Source organism: Neltuma alba, unplaced genomic scaffold (genome assembly GCF_004799145.2).
Source record: "Neltuma alba isolate B1F8T4 unplaced genomic scaffold, ASM479914v2 tig00001735_pilon, whole genome shotgun sequence".
NCBI classification, from domain to species: Eukaryota; Viridiplantae; Streptophyta; class Magnoliopsida; order Fabales; family Fabaceae; genus Neltuma; species Neltuma alba.
In genome coordinates, this window is record NW_021632589.1 from 8,987 (window position 1) to 28,409 (window position 19,423).

General features: G+C 38.5%; 1 protein-coding gene and 1 pseudogene across 1 annotated transcript; one reads left to right on the forward strand and one right to left on the reverse strand.

Annotated features, from left to right (window-relative positions):
* Positions 1 to 289, reverse strand: LOC114762375 (uncharacterized). Its single transcript, XM_028951849.1, has one exon. It carries the CDS (start codon positions 277 to 279, stop codon positions 1 to 3), a length of 279 nt encoding a protein of 92 aa, XP_028807682.1. The 5' UTR covers positions 280 to 289.
* Positions 290 to 11,648: 11,359 nt separating this feature from the next.
* Positions 11,649 to 19,423, forward strand: LOC114762417 (abscisic acid 8'-hydroxylase 2-like; annotated as a pseudogene).

A 19,423-nucleotide genomic window follows, 5' to 3' on the forward strand; every position in this document is an offset into this window, starting at 1 on the left:
TCAAGAATCACGGTGCTTGTGCCAGCAAACTAACATGGCGACACAACGTCTCATAATGTAAAATCTGGCTTTGTGTTCCTTAGCTAAATTGCTGTACTTGCGGCCGATTGAAGGGTTCTTCTGTGAGTGGCTCCTGGGAAGATTGCTGTTGGAAGAGGAGGAAGATGAACTCTTGCACGATAAGCTCCTGAGGAGAGGAGATTTTGAGGTTGGGTTGTTGCACCCATGGCTGCTCGAATCTGATTCCACCTTCTTTGATGCCTTCCACTTCTCTTCCATCCCAAATACACAAGCTCACAGTTATCAACAGCTATATATATAACGCCCACTTAGCCAGATGAGATGAGAGAGCAAAGAAAGTTGCATCTGCTTGGACGGATCGGAGTTGTATATATATAACGGTTCAGTGAGCTATCATTATTAATTAATCCTTACTGGTACATTTTTCAGGGGAGATATACTGTATCAAATTGTGCAACATATTAATATAGTGTACTTAGCCCTAAAACTTAGTCTCGCAGAGTTGATGAACCTACGTGTATATTAATGTCGGCGAAATGCAACGTTTACTGGTTCTCGTAAAAATAAATACCATAAAATAGTTGTCATTAAATATCGCATGCTTGTGCATCAATACCTGTACATGTTCAGTTTTCACGTTGGTCCAGGCATAAAATCATTTTTTTTCAAATGTTATGGAATTAACTTATACGTTAACTGGGTTCATATTTATCATTTTAAGAAAGTGTTTCTGAGATTGGTCAAATATATCATAAAGAATAAATTATTTCTTCATGCTAGCTCTCAAGTTTGTTATATGCATAATCAAAGTAGTACCAAAAATATTCCCAAGAAGGAAAAAAAAAAAAACAGAGCAAAGAAATCACATGTACGGTTTAACCAACTCCTGTATATAGGTTAGGGAAGAATAATTTATGTGGGATTAGGCACAAGTACCAAAAACCTAACAATGTCGGTTACAAAGGCCAAGCAGCGCTCTAAACTTTTCCACGTTAATTAATATTCTGGTTTCTGAGCGAATGGATTATATGTTGATAGAAACAACCAACAGTAAAAGGAAAGGCATGTAGGAGTAATTATTATAGAGGAAGCCCACTGCCGCGAACATTAAGAATCATAGTACTTAATTGCACAAGATTAAGGTAATCCAAGTAGGTCACAGCGCAATAATCTGATTTTCCTGGACAAGGATCCAGAAGTATTATTGAGTGGCCTTGGATAAGAACCACTTCTTTGTGGATGGATGTACAGTAGACATGTGAAGGGTGGCGCATTTTGTGTCCACACTCTCCCCACATTTTTATTACCCTTCTTTGATCATTTGTACTGTTTTCTACTCCCTCCACCCATTTTACCAGATAGTATTTTTTAACCATTGTGCACATATCAGTCAAAAGATAAAGTATAAAAGTAGGCCGACTTTCCATTTTTGATATTTATTTCTAAATATTTAGTTAACACTCTATAATTTTTAAGAGATTAGAGGTGAAACAGTCTGATTGTGGAAAGAATATGATACAACCCCCAGCCGAGAGAAAATAAAAAGCTGTAAAACTACATCTCACTAGCACTATGGTCAAAGAAAGAGTTGCGACCCTCCCAGGCTAGAGCTCTGTACAATGGATTGTGTCTTAGTTCTATCTAATTCAGATGAAGGAGACCCCTGACATATCCTTGATCCATGGTCAATTAAAACAGCGTTTGAAATACGACTACCTTTGACTGTCTGTCCCAAAAAGAAAAATATAAGTAATTTCTGGACCATTATTTGCTGTTCCCTTTAATAATCTTTCTTCCCTCTCTGTGATTCTCATTGTCAAAGCATTCTTTAGATCAATGAATAATTAATCAGCAAGTGGCCGATAATTGTACTCCTGCTTCATCTCCACTGATTCGGTGCTAAAGCATCTTTTTCTCCTTTTCCTTTTTTCCCCTTTTACTACCTTTGACTGTCTTTCCCTTCCACTGTTTTAAATATACCTCTGAGGTTTTGTTTGTTTGGTGCTGCAAATGTAGATACGGGTTCCCCATTTTCTACGGACCAATAATAGAAAATCCCCAGCCAGGCTACAAATTCTGGAACTGATGTTAGAATAGTGAGGGTATCAATTCAAATTTCAAATGTTCCAACCTGAATTTAATAGTTTATTATTACCGGAGAGTCCTGCATTATACAATGACTCAGCATGTGAAGGAATTAATCAATTTATTATGGTATTATCAATATTGAAATCGCAGCATGCGGTTTAATATCTTGTTGGGTCGTTTCTTTTTCTCTTTTTCTTGTCTTTGAGTGAGGGGTAATGAAAAGGCCAGATCAGAAAAAGGGAAGGGAAGGAAAGGATGAGCGAAATTAATGTCGAGGAGGAATCTAATGATTTGAAAACAGGCGTGTTTTTTCACAAGGAGATGTCAATTATGAGCGGTCAAAAAAAATTCCAAGCTAATGATGAATATGAGCAACATTTTGTAGTAAACAGGCTTATAAATGTGAAATGAAAGATGAAAGCAACGTAACATATATAATCTGTGTGACCCCAGCTGTGAGATGAATGCATGGAAGTTAGTGGTGCAATCAAAACATGCTTGATCGAGTCAGACATTATCAGGTTGATAGCCCCACACATGGCACTGCATAGCATCCCCCCCCCCCCCCATTTCCGTCATTAAACATCGATCAAGCAGAAGTAACATACGAAAATACATATAACAAACCAAAACACTTGTTGATGGAACGCCTGATGGCTACTTTTGCAGAAAAGCCACAATTATAGGCACGATATGCATGCAAATTGAAATGGTTTTTGTCAGCCATATGATATATTGTCTGCTCAATTAACTGTGAAAGAGAATTGACACTACAGGTTAGATCTATCAAAGACACACGCTGTACATTTCTCCTTACCTGACATTATTTTAAATTCGGAAAGTTATTCCAACACAATACTCATCAAAGGCTATCTATTTAATTTAATTTAACAGATAATCTTGCATCAGCTTCGTTAAGAATGCATGCCACATAACATAACCACGGTATGCTGTCCAAATTTTCCAGTGTGTGCGTGTCTCGTCTGTCTCTCTATATGTCCTCACGCGCACACTGCCCATCCTCTTTAAGTCCTTAATAACATGTCTCATGCTCGTTCATTGTCCACTCATAGAGAAACCTTGTGGGTGTTCCTTCCGACTTTTCAGTCTCTCTTCATGTGTTTCTCTCCAACTGAGTTAATTAAAAGACATTAGGGGTCACTTTGTTTACGGTTTGAAAAAAAAAAAAAAGAATTTAACTGTGGGGAGTAAGGGAGAGTTGGAGGGAACTTCGAAGTAAGAAAGTTTCCTACCAGCAGCCACCCTTATAGTTATTGACTTATTTCCCCTTACTCCCAGCCAAAATTTGGGGGGGGGGGGGAATTAAACAAAAGGGCCATATATATCTTTCTGACATGAAGACCCAATAAAAAAAAATGGCTTTTCTCTTTACTAAACTAGCTATTGGGCCAAAAATTTTCTTGAAACAAAAAGGCTAGGATAAGTTTTCCAGCGCCAGCTAACAACTTGTTAACTTTTTTTTAGGTACTTTTTCTTGCCTTTATCTAGGACACAACGAGTTCTTAGAATATTTGGGCATTAACATTCTTAGTAATATCCCATGCAGGTATCTTAATTAAGATTCATGCCATATCAGATTATGAGCGATACATCCAGAATTAAGTTTTTAGAGACGAGCACACCTCGATGAATCGATCAGTTCATATGAAAAAAAGAGAAGTTCGATAGTATGTGTCCTATAGAGATGAAAGAGATCATCCAAAGTATACCTGCTTTTTGTAGTTTTCCAATGTAAATCTTGATGAATTCTTGGCTTTTCAGCGTCCACGCCCCCTAGCTATATACTTGCAAACAAGCATGACAGACATTACATGACATATATATATAAACATGTTATAAAAATTAATCATACATATATGCATAGGTAAAACTAATTAAGAACATGATGGATAGAATAACAAGTATGAAGACATGTCAATTTACCTAGAATTTGGGGAAGCGTATGTGTTTGGGTTGCTTGGGGGAAAAAGAGAGAGTCATGTATACGCCGATGCAGCATCATCAAGATTCCCATACCAACGAAGACTTGTAGGGTGGCATATTTGTAAGCTCATCATCCTCGAAGCCCTCGTGCGTGTATGTGAATCTTGCTGATGCTGCACCTGCACATACTGGCTGGAGGCTATAGGAGGATCTTCATGTGTGTGTGTGTGTGTGTGTGTGTGATGAGTTGAATATATGTGGGGTGTGTGTGTGTAGGAAGGATAATATGGACTTCAGGATATATCAGAGCAGCAAGACTCCTGGATCCGAGGGGATATGATGAATGAAGGGGGTGGAAATAAGCTTTTAAATGGAGACAGTGGAAATCATTAATTTGGTTGGTGATCGCACAGCATCCCCAAGAAGCAGAGGACACACATATATACCCGCATGAGGCAGTGACTCCTGAGACGCCCAAGGGCTTCCCTTCTTTTGATGCTGTCGTTAGAACCCTGAAAATTCGACACTTGTAATGATGAGTATGTGAGCCTCGCCCTTACCATGTTCAGCACACTTTATCTATCTTTCCCCTCCTTCGATCATCTTGGATCATTTAATGTTGTCAATCATCTTATAAATAATTTTTTATGTCGATAGATATATAACAAAAATGCACCAAAAATAGCAGAAGTTTACAGTACGAAAGGAATCATTTCTTGCAGTATCGTGCAAAGAACTGTTTATAGTTTTCCCCCATTTTTCATGGGGTACGAGAATAATTAGATGACCATCCGTGCGTGTTATTGCATATACATAAGAGTTTGGCTTGCTGGGAAAATGTGCTAATTTTTGCGAGGTTCATTATTCAACTTGCAATTTTATATGACAATCTTATCCGGTGGAACCAATCGAAATTGAACGTTGTGCGGGGCTGACACGTAAAGCTCGAGACGCCTCATAAAGCTCCTTAATCAAATCGATTTCTCTGCTTTCCGGTCGTTGTTTTCATTGTTTAATCAATAATATGACTCAGCTAGTCAACATGAACTATTTGGTTAGCGGTTTTAATTGGTGCGCGTTATCTATTATCATCTCTCAAGCATATTCTTTATTAGCTATCGTACGCATGATTACTCTCATTTGGTCTGCTGTGAAGACAATGTCTTGTGTAACAAGATGAATTCAAGTTACATCGAGTGAATTTAAAATATGAAATACTATTACTCTTCTGTCTTTACAATACACGTCTAAGAGTATGCTTCTTTTCAAACAACCCCCTCCCCCAAAACACACATACGTACACACACTATAATAAATATTGCAGAAAAAATCATTCGTTTCTTTGTTAAGTGTCCGTGGGCAGCGTTTAATTACATTAATGTTTGATTTCCTTGTTTATTCATGATGATAAGTATCCCGCGCATGCGACTCATTTGAGTCATTTCACCCGTTCTGCGCACTCTTCGGGCTATTGAATTCTCCCTTTTACCTATTATCTTTGAACTCTAAATAAAGATTCATAATTGAAAACCTGGCCTTTATATACTGCCGGCTCATCACCCTTTTAAGTTTTCATATCTTATTCCTCTAGTCGAATGTTACAGCATTCAATGAGCTGCATAATTGCGCACTCATTAATACCCCCTTATATGCCGGATTTTGTGACGTTTTTACTCATCTCTTTGGTTAACATGAAAAATTATATAAGATATAAAGTTTATCACTGTTAAAAAAACATGCAATTCTTTATATACAATCGTTTTTAAGTTACATTTAAGTATTATTTACGTTTAATTAGAAGTAATTTCTATGGCATAATTTTTTGTATTTACAAGAGCTACTCTAAAATTTTACATTAAACAAATCATCTCAAATACCATTATTTTGTTGAACACACACATGCAGAGTAGGGCTCACCATAAAAACATAGTTAGCCCGGAGACAACGTATGGTTATATACGAACCGGACCGAAAATAAAAAGCGCGTAGGAAGGAACTTAAATTGAGATGAGAGTAAGCAGGCCGGCTGTGATAAGTGAACCAAACTGCCTCCTGGCCCAATCCATCTCTTCCCTACAAATACATGAAACCAAAAAAATGTATTCCTACAATGAAGTGTTCATTTCCCCACCCGAACATGACTACTCCGTCCTTCCTTAGGGAATTCGTGACTTTTCTCCACTGCAGCCACTGCAATTAGACATGAATCCAGATTGTTGGATTAAATTTAATAATTTTTCAAAATGTAAATTAATCTGTACGAACAGTCTAAAAGTACGGCAAAAGTTCCGTCAAAGAAAAAGCCCAGTTCATTCATCCCTCTATAATCAGCATTCTGCGGTGACGGAATTCATAAAGATTAAAGGAAATTGTGACAAGGATAAATCAAATAGGTGGCAGCGATTTGAGTGCTTATTTCTTTCACAAGGGTTAATATGAGAAGTCTTTCAGTGAAAATGTTCTTCGTTTCTTACACACGCTTCTCCTGCAAAGCGAGGGAAAGCGAAAGGAATTAAAAAGAGGGACGACGGTTGGATCGTTCAGCACGTGTGATGGATTCACAGTTGACACCAAACTTTACAGACTGCAAATTAACAAGGAAGTACGTTATATATTCCTAGCTTAGTACAAGACTATCCCACCCAAAATAGCTTATCCAGAGAAAAGCAGCAACACAGCACACGTACGCCTCTGATTGCCTTGCTTGCAAAGCAAAGGCACCAAAATGAAGGCCGCCCAAACTGTAGCAGTGTCAGCAACGCCAAAATGGAGCCAGGCTCTAATTAAACACAGGCCTGCCGCCTTGCGTAGAAGAACTCCTCCAGATCAGGGGGCTTGAAATACCCATTCTTGGGTGGCTCTCTTTCCCTCCCCGTTGAAAGCGGTTTCTTCCTTGGCGGTGGCGGAGGCACCAGCCTCTGCGGTATCTTGCACTCCCACCTCTCCGGCGTTGAACAGCCACCGTTCTCCTCCTCATCGCCTCCGCCAGTGCTCATCATCATCACCTCCATCTCTACCCTAAAAAAAGGTGGAAGTAAAATAAATAGAAACCGGGGGAAGAAGGCGGGGTATATATAGAAAAGGGGAAGAAGACTTGGCTGGCAGGTGACCATGTGTAAGGTCAGTGATCACGAAGCCCTTTTTAAGGCCTTTTTCTCATTTTCAAATTGGAACAGGCACAGGAGAGCGAATCGCAGTACGTGTGAGTGGCTTCTTCCGGAAGACGCGAGGCCTTCGTCCCATTCTGTGGCTGGGAAAGTGACACCTACTCAACTCTTCCCGTGCACGTGGCGCCTCCGCCTTCAGCTTCGGTCTACGTGGACACGTCACGTGGATGTGGCCCCCCGCCCCCTTCCAGTTCCAATTTTCAAAATTGGCGCTGATTAGCTATTCACCGCTAGGCGCCAAATAGGCCTCGCGGCATCAGAACGCTGGAGTAGTCTGTGACTTGACTTAGGTGTGTTTGGGTGACACTCCAAACCCGGGTGTCAATCACCCAAACACCCCCTCTAAAAATCAAAACCATCGTTTTGATTCCAAAACCATGGTTTTGGAAAAAACAAAAAATTTTTGCTTTTGGAGAAAAAAAAGGAGAGTGTGAGAGCCTATATGATATGTATTTTGTTATTTTTTATAAACATATTTTTTGATAAACATATTTAATCTTATATTTTATAAATATATATACACATTAATTATTTATTAATTATATTATCTTATGTATTATTAATTATGTTGGTAAAAAATATATTATTAACAATTTTATTTTTTCAAATTAAAATATATCATAAAATCTATTTTTTCTGTAATTATCATATTAACTTATGTCTTTTTTTAAGTAATTTGTATATATAAAAAGTGCTTCTGATAACAACTATCCAAACACTCTCACTTCTCAGAATCACTTTTTTACAAAATCTATTCTCCCCAGAATCTATTCTCCAGAATCACTTTTCCAAACTACGGTTTGGTTTCATCCATCGCTTATCTAAACATTAAAAAAAAAAAAAACAGTTAAATCTACACCTATGGAAGGATATTCCAGTTTAAGAGAGAAGGTCTATTTATTGGCAAATAAAAACATAATTTTAGTTTAGTGTGGCTTAGTTTGTTAATGGAAAGGTAAGGATGGAACATTTACATTAAGGGAGTGTTTGGATGGAAACCAAACCATAATTTCAGAAGTAATTTTACAGTCTACGAAGTAAATATATGAAAGAGTTTATCTCAATTGTAAAAAAAATGCTTTTAAGAAACACTTTCTCAAGGTATCCAAACACCCCTAAATAAGTTAGCGAGACCTATTTGTCTGATCATCACTGCTGATTGTTGTAGAATGCAGAGAAAAGGCGTGGGTGGGGTATGTGGAGCCCATAACGTCGCTTTGGATACGAAGGGCAGGGACCCACCGCATTGGCTGGCGGCAAAACCTGGGAAACATAGGGCCCACTCACTCTTCCTACAATGTACGACCCGCCAGCATGTTGAGTAAAAGAAGTAAAAATTCGAGAATGATCTCATTGGGACGATGCGGGTCAATATCGCTCGAGTGTTTGGCCGCTAAATGTACTGTGACATGCTTACAAAGTAAGTCACATTATTTACAATTTTTTAACCGGTAATTGTTTTTTTTTAATCTTTAATATAAGAATTAGTTTGATATCAATTTAGTTATAAATATAAGATTTTAATTCATTTTATTTCTCATATTTATTGGTTCTTTAAAAATAATCTTTTGACCTCACACGTTAAACATTCTACAAATTATAATTTTAGCTATTTTATTTATTATAAATAATTGTGTTAACAAACATGGTAATATTTCCTACTGTAGAACGCCCCACCCGAATTATAGCAAGGGCCCTCATAAAAACAAAGAAAAAAATTGAAAAAGGGCCAGTCAGCGGACCTTGCAAGATCCCCGGGATGAGAATCTAATGTCGGCTGTGTCCATTATTGTCCACTTAACCTTAAAATAAAGTGGGCCTAATAGGACGAGGAATGGGGATAAACGCATTAAAAGAGGTGGACATAAACCAATAAAAGCTGGGTCTAACAAAAAAAACTAATCCCTCACATGACGAATTAAGGTTCGAATTTTTATTGGGAGATGTACCTAAATTTAGTGCCTGATAGTACCCGACAGTGTCTCGAATAGGATTACCTCTAATAAAAAAATAAATATGTTTTAACAAGGATAAAAAAAGAAGAGAGATGGGCATACAAGGCCTGAAATGAAGGCCAACAAGAAACCTAGTCTTGATTCTTGAGCGAGGATCACAGGATTCAATGACCCCGTCCAGAGAATATTAATTACAGTTTAAACACGCTGAAATTTTGACATTTGAGAAAACAATCATGATCATTCCTGGAATTATCTTTTTAATTAATTTTTTCAGTGCTAATCTCATCCACCTTTTTTTAACGTTTTTAATGCTATTCGCTTTTCATTTTAATAGATATTTTAGATATTTTTAATGCTCCTCTTCTATGTTTTCGGTTTTGAATAAAATAAAAAATAATTATTAGGACAAGAGTTTTTAAAATTCCAAAATCCTTGATTGTTATTGATATTTGAAGAGGGTCCTTGCATTTCATGTTTTTCGAGACATGAGAGAATAACAAATAAGCATCATGAGATAATAACGTAATACATTAATACCACACAACCACGAATTATTGAATTATAGAGACTGGCAGAGACTGCCTATGTATGCTTCTTTTTTTTTTAAAAAAAAAAAAGAATGGTGGAATGCTTGCGTGGTTAGAGCAAAGCTCAATTATAATTACTAGAAGTTTAGTTATCAAATTTAGCCAGGAGATCGATTGCAAATTAATTATAACATGTGAAGGTATTATAAATCTCGAGAACTCAAGAATAAAAATCTATCGATTTAATACAAATTAATCGTAAATTATGAAATGTTTGTAAATTCTGAAAAGATCAGCTATAAAAAGCCCAAAAAAATCACGGTAATAAAATATGGAACTTTTGTTATAAATCTAATCTGTAAATTGCTGTGATTGAACTTGTTAGATTTGCAAAACTTGTACTACTTTCAATTCTTAATATAAAAGCTAGTTGACTAATTTAAAAAGATTAAGAAAATTAGTTACTCCCTCCGTTCCTTATTATAAGAGACGAATAACCGAATTACGTTGATAAAAAAAACAGTTAAAATTAGTTAAGAACAATCAATGTGTAAAAGATATAATTTTTTTTTCCAAAAAGACCCTCATTAATAAGGAGAGAGAGCATGAGAGAGAACAATGGCAAATTATTCAAAGAAAGAGAAGTGGGAAGGAGAGAGAGTGTGAGTTGGAAACAATAAATATGGGTAAAATAGGAAATCAACACAAAAAATTAGAGACAACTTTTAAGTGTCTCTTATATATAGGAACATGCCATAAGCATCAAATGTCTCTTATAATAAGGAACGGAGGGAGTAACTTAGTTCTTTATAATAAATAAGTGTTGTATTTCCTAAAATATCTTTACTAATCAAGTGTATTAATTAAAACTAGTATTACTACAAGGATCTTAACTAAAACTATCATTATTATAAGGATTACTTTAGAAAAAAAAAGAAGATAAACACAACAGACAAAGTGTATTAGGGTTTTATATTCATGACCAAAATAAAAATAAAACTAATTCTTTAGTAAATACCAGAGGTAGAATAAATTTTTTTTTTGTTATCAAAATGAATTTTGCAGGGCACGTTTGCTCGAAATCATATTTATCTATGTGCAACCCAGAAGGCGAGGGGTGGAGGAAGGAAGGAAGGAAGGAAGGACAACGCTCGTGAGTGAGCTGATGGGGAGCAAGGCGTGCATGTTGCCTTATTTCGTTACTCGGCAACTTTAAATGAGGACTGTTCATGGCAGGATTGAAACAAACCCATCCCAGTAAATAGAGATAGGACGGGATTTCTATCCTGTGTCCTGTATGGTTTCAAGATCGGGATAGGGCATCCCATTTATCTCTACGCCTCTCTCCTCTTTCACATTTCCATTTCTATCATTTCCCTTTTTACTTATTTAATATTCTTCTGTTTTTAAATATAAAACTTATTTTATTACATAGTTTATAATTATATTATAAAATGAGTCTCATGTTTAAGAGCTCATCCCCTACTCTTACGTAAAGCGACTAATCCCCTTTCATCACTTACCCCTTCCTACTAAATTAGAAACGCTCATTTATTTCTCCAGTGCTTTAAGTTATTTATTATTATAATCTGTTATCAAATATATAAATTATATATTAAACGAACTTGCGTGACCATTCAAATTAAAAACACGAGTACACGACAATAAGTGGTCAGTTCAAAACAAAACAAAACAAAAAACACTTGTCATTACTCCCGAAGAAAGCCAAATCTTCATCCTGCGACTCTCACTATAAATGAGAATCCTCCTCAGGCGTACCAAGTACAAGCACCCTCCATAACGTCTACTCTCCCATCACTTTAATTTCTCTTTCTCCGCCCATGTCTCTCTCTATCTTCCTTCACTTCATCATCATCTTGTTCTCCATCTTGTTACTCGAGCGTGTTCTCTTCCAGTACCTGCGTTCCCTCAAGCCCAGTCGCTTACCCCTTGGTTCCATGGGTTGGCCCTACGTTGGCGAGACCCTCAGGCTCTATTCTCGAGATCCAAATTCCTTCTTCTCCAACCGCCAGAAACGGTACACCCAGTTATACCCCCGTTGTTTTCTGTCGTGCATGTTATATGCAGTCTTTTATTTATTGTCAAGCTTTTTTTACCAGCGTCAGTGTTAAGTTTTACGTTAGCTATTCCGAACACGCAGGTATGGGGATATCTTCAAGACACATATCCTGGGATGTCCCTGCGTCATGGTGTCGAGGTCAGAGACAGTGAAACGGGTGTTGGTGAGCGAAGCACATCTGTTCAAGCCCACATATCCGACGAGCAAAGAGAGACTGATAGGTCCCGAGGCTGTGTTCTTTCAGCAAGGTGCCCATCACTCCATGCTTAGGAATTTTGTCCAGGCCTCATTTTTACCATCTGCTATTAAATACACTGTACCCCAGATCGAGCGGATTCTCCTCTCCCTCCTTCCTACCTGGACAAACAACACCATTGAAGACACATGTATATGACCCAGAAAGCACTGGTTTATTTCTATATTAGATCCAAATCAATTACAAAGACGAAGGCCCGTCTATTTATATCTGCAACTGAAGCTCGGCACATAAGAAATGTATCCAGCATTCAAGTTCGCCTAAAATGGGCCTCGGCCTCATAGGCCCAATAACCTAGTAACTAAAATACAAAGATTCATGTTCTCATCACTCCCCCTCAAGTTGGAGGGCGGAAAATATCTATAGCACCCAACTTGGGCAACATTTTGTGCAATATCTCTACTCCTACAGATTTAGTAAGAAGGTCAGCTTCCTGCTTGGTAGAACGGACATGTTGCAGACTAATCATCCCTTGTTGTAGCTTCTCCCGGACGAAATGACAATCAATTTCGATGTGCTTCGTTCGCTCATGAAATACTGGGTTCCCTGCAATGTAAATAGCTGCTTTACTATCACAATGTACATCAACAGGTTCTAGATTTTTGATCCCCAAGTCTTTAAACAAGCCGACCACCCAAACTATTTCTGATACAGCAGATCCTAAAGCTCTATACTCTGCCTCAGCTGATGATCTGGAAACCGTGGGCTGTTTCTTTGTCTTCCACATGACCACTGACTCTCCAAGCTTCAAGAGGTAACCTGTCACAGACCTCCTTGTGGTAGGACAACTCCCCCAATCAGCATCACAGTAACACCGTAGTTTCAGATCTCCTTCGGCACTCAGCAATATCCCAAATCCGGGAGTTCCTTTCAGATATCTGACAACCCCAAGCGCTGCAGCCATATGAGCTTTTGTGGGAGTGTGCATGTATTGACTTAATGTCTGCACCGAAAAAGAGATGTCAGGCCTAGTTGTAGTCAAATATATTAGTCGACCTACCAATCTTCGATATCGTTCTGGGTCCTTTAAAAGATCTTCTTTCCTGTCTCTCCCACTTTCATAAGCCCTTAATCTCAGACTTTGTGGCATTGGTACTGAAAGTGGTTTACAACCACTCATGCCTGCATCAGCCAAGAGGTCTAACAAATATTTTCTTTGGGTTAGCACTATACCTTTCTTAGATCTGGCTAATTCAATTCCCAAGAAATATTTCATAGTCCCTAAATCTTTAATTTTGAAATGACTATGTAAAAAACTTTTCAATTCTTTCATTCCATGCTCAGAATTTCCAGTAATAAGAAGATCATCAACATAAACCAAAATCAAAACAAGTCCATCAACATGCCTTTTTGTGAACATAGAGTAATCGTGTTTACTTTGCCAATATCCAGCACTAATTAAAGCAGAAGTTAGCTTACTGTTCCACTGTCTAGAAGCTTGTTTAAGCCCATACAGTGATTTTTTCAATCTACAGACCATTCCTTCCCCTTTGCTCTTAAAACCTTGGGGCAGGTCCATATAAACTTCCTCCTTTAAATCTCCCTGCAAAAAGGCATTATTAACATCCATCTGATAAATATTCCAATTGTTCACTGCAGCCAGTTTAAGAACAAGTCTCACTGTGATCATTTTAACTACTGGTGAAAAAGTTTCATGATAGTCTATTCCTTCCTTTTGGGTGTATCCTTTAGCCACTAACCTAGCTTTATATTTTTCAATCTTCCCATCAGGATTATATTTAATTTTGAAAATCCATTTGCAACCTATTGTCTTCTTCCCCTTTGGAAGAGGCACTATATCCCAAGTTTTGTTGTTTTGAAGGGCATCCACTTCTTGTTTCATGGCCTTAACCCAATTGATGTCAGTAACAGCCTCATGATAAGAATTCGGTTCAGAAACAGAATCAATAGAGCAAAGATAATGCATGTGTTCAGGAGAAATACTACCATAGTTGATATAATTCTCTATGGGGTATTTGCAGTTCGCTTTCTTACCATGAGAACCCATCAAATCAGATGTAATCAGACTGCATACATAGTCTTTAGCCCATATTGGAGCCCTCCTTTCTCTACTGGGCCGTATAGATTGCTGTTGTACTGGAGGTGAAAATTCTGCATTACCTGTATAAGGATTATTGGCTAAAGGTTGTTGATCACTGCCATCATGATCAAAATTTCCTGTTTGCTCAACAAAGTCACCATTAGCTAAATTGTCAGAATCAGAATCAAAATCAAAATAAAATATATCCTTTAGATTATAGCTCACTCCCCCTTGATCCTTACCCATGCTGTCTTTATAAGGGAACTTGTTTTCCATGAAGGTCACATGTCTACTAGTAAATATTTTCTTTTCTTTAATATCATAAAGGATATATCCCTTTTGATTACTGGGATATCCCAAAAAGATACATGGTATGGATCTGGGCTTCAATTTATCACAGGTATTAAGATCTGTAGCAAAAGCTAAAGAACCAAAAATTCTTAAGGAAGCATAATCGGGCAATTCACCAAAAACAATCTCATATGGGGTTTTGTATCCTAGAATTCTAGATGGTATTCTGTTAACCAAATATGCTGCCATCTTAACACATTCCCCCCAAAACTTAGTGGGTACATTTGACTGTATCATTAAACTCCTTGATATTTGCATCAAGGTCCTATGTTTTCTTTCCACAATTCCATTCTGTTCAGGAGTATAGGGACAACTAGTTTCATGTATTATACCTTTCTCCCTAAAATAATTCTTTAAGTCATGATTAGTGAATTCAGTACCATTATCACTTCTCACCCTCTTTACACTAGCAGAAAACTGATTTGAAACATATGCCAGAAAACCCTTTATGTGTGTTACGGTTTCATTTTTATGCTTCATGAGAAATACCCAAGTGGCTCTTGAGAGATCATCAACAATAGTAAGAAAATAATGATAACCATGGTGTGTGGGTGTTCGGTAGGGTCCCCATACATCCATGTGCAGCAACTCAAAACATGATTTTGATTTAATACAGCTAGGAGAAAAAGGAAGCTTAGTTTGTTTGGATTGTGCACAAATTTCACAGTCACTTCTCATTGTAATATTCTTGTCATGTACAAAGCTCAATTGTTTCAAAACAGATAATGGGGCATGTCCTAGCCTCCTATGCAACAACCAAACATCAATGGTATTACATGACTTATTCCTATCATTAGCTATATTGATCTCTTCATGTTTCAGATTGCAATTCAAGATGTACAGTCCACTAATGAGTCTACCAGTCGCCTTCATCTTGCCACCCTGAAGGCCCTGCACAAAACAATGATTAGGGAAGAATGCTACCATGCAGTGGAGTTCGCTAGTGACCTTAGGTACAGAAATCAAATTGAACTGTAATTGGGGAGCATATAAAACGTCATCCAAATAGAAGTCATTAGTAAATCTAATACTTCCTATGTGAGTTGCCATTACTCTGTCACCATTTGGTATCTTAATTGTTCTAGTGGGCCCTTTATATTCTATGTAACTATCCAAATATTTTAAGTTACTAACTAAATGAGTGGTAGCACCAGAATCTATGACCCATCTAACATAGGGAGTAAAGGGTTCAGCCAAACCTGTACCGGTTAAGGCATGGGCAGAGGTCTCTGCATCCTTCTTTAGAAGTTCCAGGAGACGTTCATATTGTTCAGCTGTTAATGATGTGGTGACGGTGTTGGCAGAATGTGTGTGCAACTCTTTCTCAGCACTGGTTTCCACCCCAGCTTGATTTACCTTGTCTTCCTTGGCTGATTTCATTCTATTTCCCTTAAATTCTGGTGGATATCCAATTATTTGATAACAGTTCTCCTTCACATGTCCTTTCCTATGACAATGTGAGCACTCGACAGGGGTTCCTCCTCTCCCCCTTCCTCTTCCTCTACCTCTTCCTTGTGCCACCATCGCAATACCTTCTGTGGGGGCACTGAGATTCGAACCAGCAATCATCTTCTGGGCCTCATCTTCGCAGATCATCGCGTAAGTTTGATTAACAGTTGGTAGAGGATGCATTAATAAGATTTGGCTTCTGGCCTGGCTGTATGTATCGTTCAACCCCATTAAAAATTGCAGAAGTTTTTGTTGTTGTATCATATCAGCGTATACTCTAGAGGTCTCACATTTGCATGCCGGAATTGGGACCAAGAATGATTGCTCTTCCCAGAGCTCCTTCAATTTCGTATAATAACCGGACACCGATAAGGAGCCCTGTCGCAGAGAGGAGATTTCACGATGAATGGAAAAAATTCGAGAGCCTGTTACCTTGTCAAATCGCTCTTTAAGGTCTATCCAAACTGAATGCGCATCTTGAAAGAAAACGATCCCATTGGCTAATTCTTTCGAAATTGAATTCAAGATCCACGACAGGACCACAGCGTTGCAACGCTCCCACTGGTCCTTCATGCATTCCTCCTGCTTCTCTTTGGCGCAAGACCCATCTATAAGACCCAACTTTTGCTTGCCTCTCAATGCTATTCGCATAGCACGGCTCCACACCGTGTAATTTTCGCTGCCGGTAAGGACCTGAGATATGATGGTCATCCCCTGGGTATCTGACGGGTGAAGGTAGAGCGGATGTGTGAAGCTCAAAGCAGCCGCTGCGGATTCGGTGGATTGTCTCGATTCTGCCATGGCTGCGTTCTTGGTCCAAATTCGCTCAGATCACCTCCGTTCTTGAAAGAGATGCGACGGATTTCACCGTCTCCTTACCAGATTTCGCGACGCGTCTTCACCTTTTCTTGGGTTCACCGCAACGCAATTGCAGAACCAGGTCGAAATATCTCAGCATTCATGGCAAGGGTCCCTGGGTTAAGCAGAACGACGCCGTCTTGTTTCACTGAGTGGAAGTGGATCTGTGCAACCAAGCTCTAGATACCATGAAGACACATGTATATGACCCAGAAAGCACTGGTTTATTTCTATATTAGATCCAAATCAATTACAAAGACGAAGGCCCGTCTATTTATATCTGCAACTGAAGCTCGGCACATAAGAAATGTATCCAGCATTCAAGTTCGCCTAAAATGGGCCTCGGCCTCATAGGCCCAATAACCTAGTAGTAACTAAAATACAAAGATTCATGTTCTCATCAACCATCAACACCTTACAAGAGATGAAGAGGGTAGGTTCATGTGTGTGGGGCGTGAGGATATTGACAAATAACATGCATGTTTGTATCCCCAGAACCTTTCTACGTCTTGATTTGATTAATGCCTTTGTTTTTTAAGTATGCTTTCGAGGTGGCTGTCATTTCTGCATTCGGTGAGAAGGAGTAGATGGAAATGGAGCAAATCAAATGCCTCTATCTGCGTCTGGAGAAGGGCTATAACTCTTATCCTTTGAATCTTCCAGGATTTTCCTACCGAACGTCTATGCGGGTAATAAATTTCAAGCTTCTTTCTTAACTGTTCGCCACCGATTAATTTTTGTGCTTTACCGCAACGGCATAACGCATCTGTTTCAAGGGACTGGGAAAAAAAAAAAAAGTTAAATAAACCAACGACGAGATTATCTAGCTATTAATATTTCAGAACAAGTCATGTGATTGCGTGACGTGTATTCATTTTTAATGTGGCTAATTCTATCCATTCGAAAAAATGTGACTAATTCTATTTCTATATGTGAAGGCGAGGAGGGTCCTAAACGAAACTTTAAGGAGAGTGATGCAGAGAAGAATGGAAAGCAAGAATTACGGAGGGGGTTTACTGGGAGTTCTACTGAAAGCTAGAGCTCAGAAGAAGAGCTGCCTCATCACCGATTCTCAGATTGCTGATAACCTCATAGGCGTAATCTTTGCTGCTTATGATACCACCGCTAGTGCTCTCACTTGGGTTCTCAAGTACTTGCACGACAATGTCCAAATCCTCCAAGATGTCATCGTAATGTTTTTCCCTCTCTTTCAATTCTTCTCTTCATCCTTATATATGTGACGATTTTATGTTTGTTTCCTTTTCCATTTCAGAAGGAACAGCACGGAATAAAGGATAAACTAATTGCAGAAAATCGTACTGGGCTTACGTGGGATGATACTAGGCAAATGCCCTTCTCTGGCCGGGTAACATCATTCAAATTGGTTGTGTCTTGCCCAGAAAGAAAAAAGATTAATCTTCATTATTATAATCTTCTTCATCTTGATTAATTAGTTACATTTATATAATGTGAGAATAGATTATTATTGAATTGGGTGCAGGTAATCCAAGAAACAATGAGATGTGCAAGCATATTGTCGTTCACATTCAGAGAAGCTGTGCAAGACGTCGAGCTGGAAGGTTACTCCATTCCCAAAGGTTGGAAGGTGCTTCCCCTCTTCCGAAGCATCCATCACTGCTCTGATTTCTTCCCCGAACCCGACAAGTTCGATCCTTCCAGATTCGAGGTGGCACATGCATGCATATATATAGAGCGAGAGACCCTCAATATAATTTTTATCTTCCTTCTTTTTGATTTATGCTCATCAGCAAGGAGGGTATTAGGGGCAGAAACTAATTGAATAATTATGGGTTTTCAAAATATATTAAATATGCGTGCAGGTGGCGCCCAGACCAAACACGTACATGCCGTTTGGACATGGACTGCACTCATGTCCTGGCAGCGAGATGGCTAAGCTTGAAGTGCTCGTCCTCCTTCACCATCTCACCGTTTCTTATAAGTATTTTCCATCTCCTCCCTCTTTTAATTTGAGCCCACCCGTAATTGGATTATCTGTTGTCCCTCTGCTAAAAATGATTAGGATTCCATTTTGGATGTGGGTCGTCATTTTCTACCAAAATTGCGATCTCTTTCCCACAGGGTTCATTTGACTAAATACCATACGTACTCTAGAGTCTCTGTATATTGGCTTAATTTTGACCATGCGAAAATTGACCGGCCAATGATAATGGTGATAGTTTGGAAGTAGTGGTCCTTCTTACTGATGTGTAGTGAACACACATCTGTGCGGTTTCTGTATTGCATACGCAAACTGGAAAGTATTTTGCAAAAGGATGCCATGTATTTTCTCCCATCTCCACAGCTGCGCGACATTACAGCGGTCAGGCTTCAGGCAAACAAGTTTGACTGGGCATGAATTTACATTGTCGTGATCAAAGGTGTTGATTTTGAACGTGATCCACCTCCCATGCATCGGCTACGAACAGCCCGCAGGGCAAACATATGACACAATTTTACGCGTTTTTTGTTTTGGAATGTACGATGGACAATTTTGTTTGTACTCAATATCTTTTTTTTTTTTTTTTTTTTAAATGGTTGATGATTCAGGTGGGAAGTCGCAGGAGACGATGATGGTATAGAGTATGGTCCTTTTCCTGTGCCGAAACATGGATTACCCATTAAGATCAGCCTCAGAAACAACAAATCGCCTCAAGATTATTGA

Bases quoted from the DNA above. Each gene is read 5' to 3' on its own strand.
- LOC114762375 (XM_028951849.1), bottom strand. From the start codon at position 279: ATGGAAGAGAAGTGGAAGGCATCAAAGAAGGTGGAATCAGATTCGAGC.